The 1,996-nt window shown below is 44.1% G+C and overlaps 1 protein-coding gene across 1 annotated transcript in view; it reads left to right on the top strand.

The window, feature by feature from the left end:
* Positions 1 to 1,996, top strand: part of tecpr1b (tectonin beta-propeller repeat containing 1b) — a 12,468-nt gene that overhangs the window by 1,962 nt on the left and 8,510 nt on the right. Inside the window, exons 4-9 of the mRNA XM_035654597.1 lie at positions 1 to 128; positions 225 to 347; positions 437 to 559; positions 1,208 to 1,382; positions 1,634 to 1,734; positions 1,830 to 1,931. The exon at positions 1 to 128 is cut by the window's left edge and continues 17 nt beyond it. Of these exons, the coding sequence (XP_035510490.1) occupies positions 1 to 128; positions 225 to 347; positions 437 to 559; positions 1,208 to 1,382; positions 1,634 to 1,734; positions 1,830 to 1,931 (752 nt within the window). The remainder of the gene's footprint in view (positions 129 to 224; positions 348 to 436; positions 560 to 1,207; positions 1,383 to 1,633; positions 1,735 to 1,829; positions 1,932 to 1,996) is intronic.

The following is a 1,996-nucleotide window of genomic DNA, read 5'->3' as shown; positions in this document are numbered from 1 at the left end:
CATGGAGCGATGTGACCGGGATGAATCCTCAGCCGCTCCACAGCTTTGAGCTGCCCTCCCGCAGCTGGGAGTGGGAGGGGGACTGGTATGTGGATCAGAGCTGTGGAGGAGAACCCAGCCAGACTGGGGTAAGAAACAACACACACACATACACAGTCCTTTTCTATGTTTTTTTCCTTGCTACATCATTTTGATTGATGAAATATAAAATGTCTTATTTTCAGGGCTGGGAGTATGCAGTTGATTTCCCGGCAAACTTCTCCCCGGACAAAAAGTGGAACTCCTGTGTTCGTCGCAGGCGGTGGATCCGTTACAGGAGATACATAGCACAAGGCACCTGGGCGAAGGTTTGAACTCTCTCTGGTTCTAATATTAGTCAGTGTAGACAAGTGAGTACGAATCACACTGAAGACTCAAAGTCACTGTCTTTCTGCAGATCCCTCTGGACAATCCCAGGAAGCCCCCGCTGCCGCTCAGTGACATAAGCTGTGGTGGTTGGGAGATGAGTGACCAGTCAGGAAGGTATCCCTACCTCTGGGGCGTGTCCCAACAAGGAGAGGTCAGTCTACTGGACCAATAGTCACTAAGGTTTTAAAACAATGTGAAGCCTTTTTTTACCCCTTTTTTAAACTTTACACTTTATTGGGAAGTATTACACGCTCTATTGTGGTTTTGCTCATTTGCAACCTTGGGGTCTTTTGAAAACAAATTACAAAAATCCGAAACAGTTGTAAAAGTTGCTGGAAAGTTGATGCAGCACTGAATAGACCCTGCTCTGTTCACAGTAGTGTGTATTTTCCACCTCGACAACCTCCACACAGTGATGATTGACTCATATATCATACAGTCTAATAAGCAAACACACTTGTTTTATACAAAAATGTGAGTTTTATTATATCAAATGCTGCAAATGTGGATCCCTTTCAGATACTGTAGCAACAGGCTGCTAGCCTGCTGTAAGTGCAATTCACTTTTTTACCCAGATGAGGGCAGCACAACTTCATATAATTTCTTCTTGAGCCAATTAAATCCTGTTTGACTTAATGCACCAAAGTTTTTTAAAACAGAGCTAAAATTATACTTTAAATAACACGGTTTGATGATTTATATATACATCATATACTGTATTATTGATGTGTCATATAAAGCCAATCCTTATGTTATATCCAACGCAGTCCAATCGTATGACTTCATCTTTACCCTGCAGGTGTGGTTCAGGGAGGGCATCCATCCTCGGGTCCCAGAGGGCTCCAGCTGGGAGGAAGTGGAAGTGCCCAAGGAAGTGGCTCAGTTGTCAGCTGGACCCGGAGACCTGCTGTGGGCTTTACTCTGGGATGGGAACCTGCTGATCCGTACTGGTCTCACCCTGGACAGCCCAACTGGTCAGCATTCAATTTATCTTCATTATTCGTTTTTCTTCTGTTTTTGTCATGTAAACACTAACAGCAGGAATACCTCTTTGCATTTATCAAACATCAAATATGATGTTTAAATGTTATTTGAACAAAAGGCGCCATTAAAGCTAGCTTTAGCTTTGTGCAAAAAAACTGGACTACCAGCGTAATGGTGATGAGCTTGCTAAGATGAGGTTTTGCGCTGCATCCGTAAACACAGCATCTTCTTCTTCTATCAGGCACATCGTGGGTGGAAGTGGAATCACCAGGAAAGGAGGTTGAAGCACTTCATGTGTCTGTTGGAGTTAATGTGGTCTGGGTGGTCACTAAAGACTATAAGGTGAATCAAAAACTCCTCACGTGTGTAAAACTGTGGATAGCTGCTGTCCCTTGTGGTGGTAACTTATATGTGTCTGTGTGTTCATGTGTCTCAAGGTGTGGTTCAGGCGTGGCGTGAACTCCCACAACCCCTGTGGTTCCGGCTGGATCAGCATCGGAGGGGAGATGATGATGGTGGATGTAGGACTCAATGACCAGGTTAAAAGATTTCTGTTCATAGTGTCGTAATCACACCTTTTCCATTAGAGCATAAGCCTTATTGC

Source organism: Morone saxatilis, unplaced genomic scaffold (genome assembly GCF_004916995.1).
Source record: "Morone saxatilis isolate NCDOM2014 unplaced genomic scaffold, NCSU_SB_2.0 Contig14, whole genome shotgun sequence".
Taxonomy (NCBI): Eukaryota; Metazoa; Chordata; class Actinopteri; family Moronidae; genus Morone; species Morone saxatilis.
The sequence above is the reverse complement of the archived record's forward strand: the minus strand, read 5'-3'. Positions and strand labels throughout refer to the sequence as shown.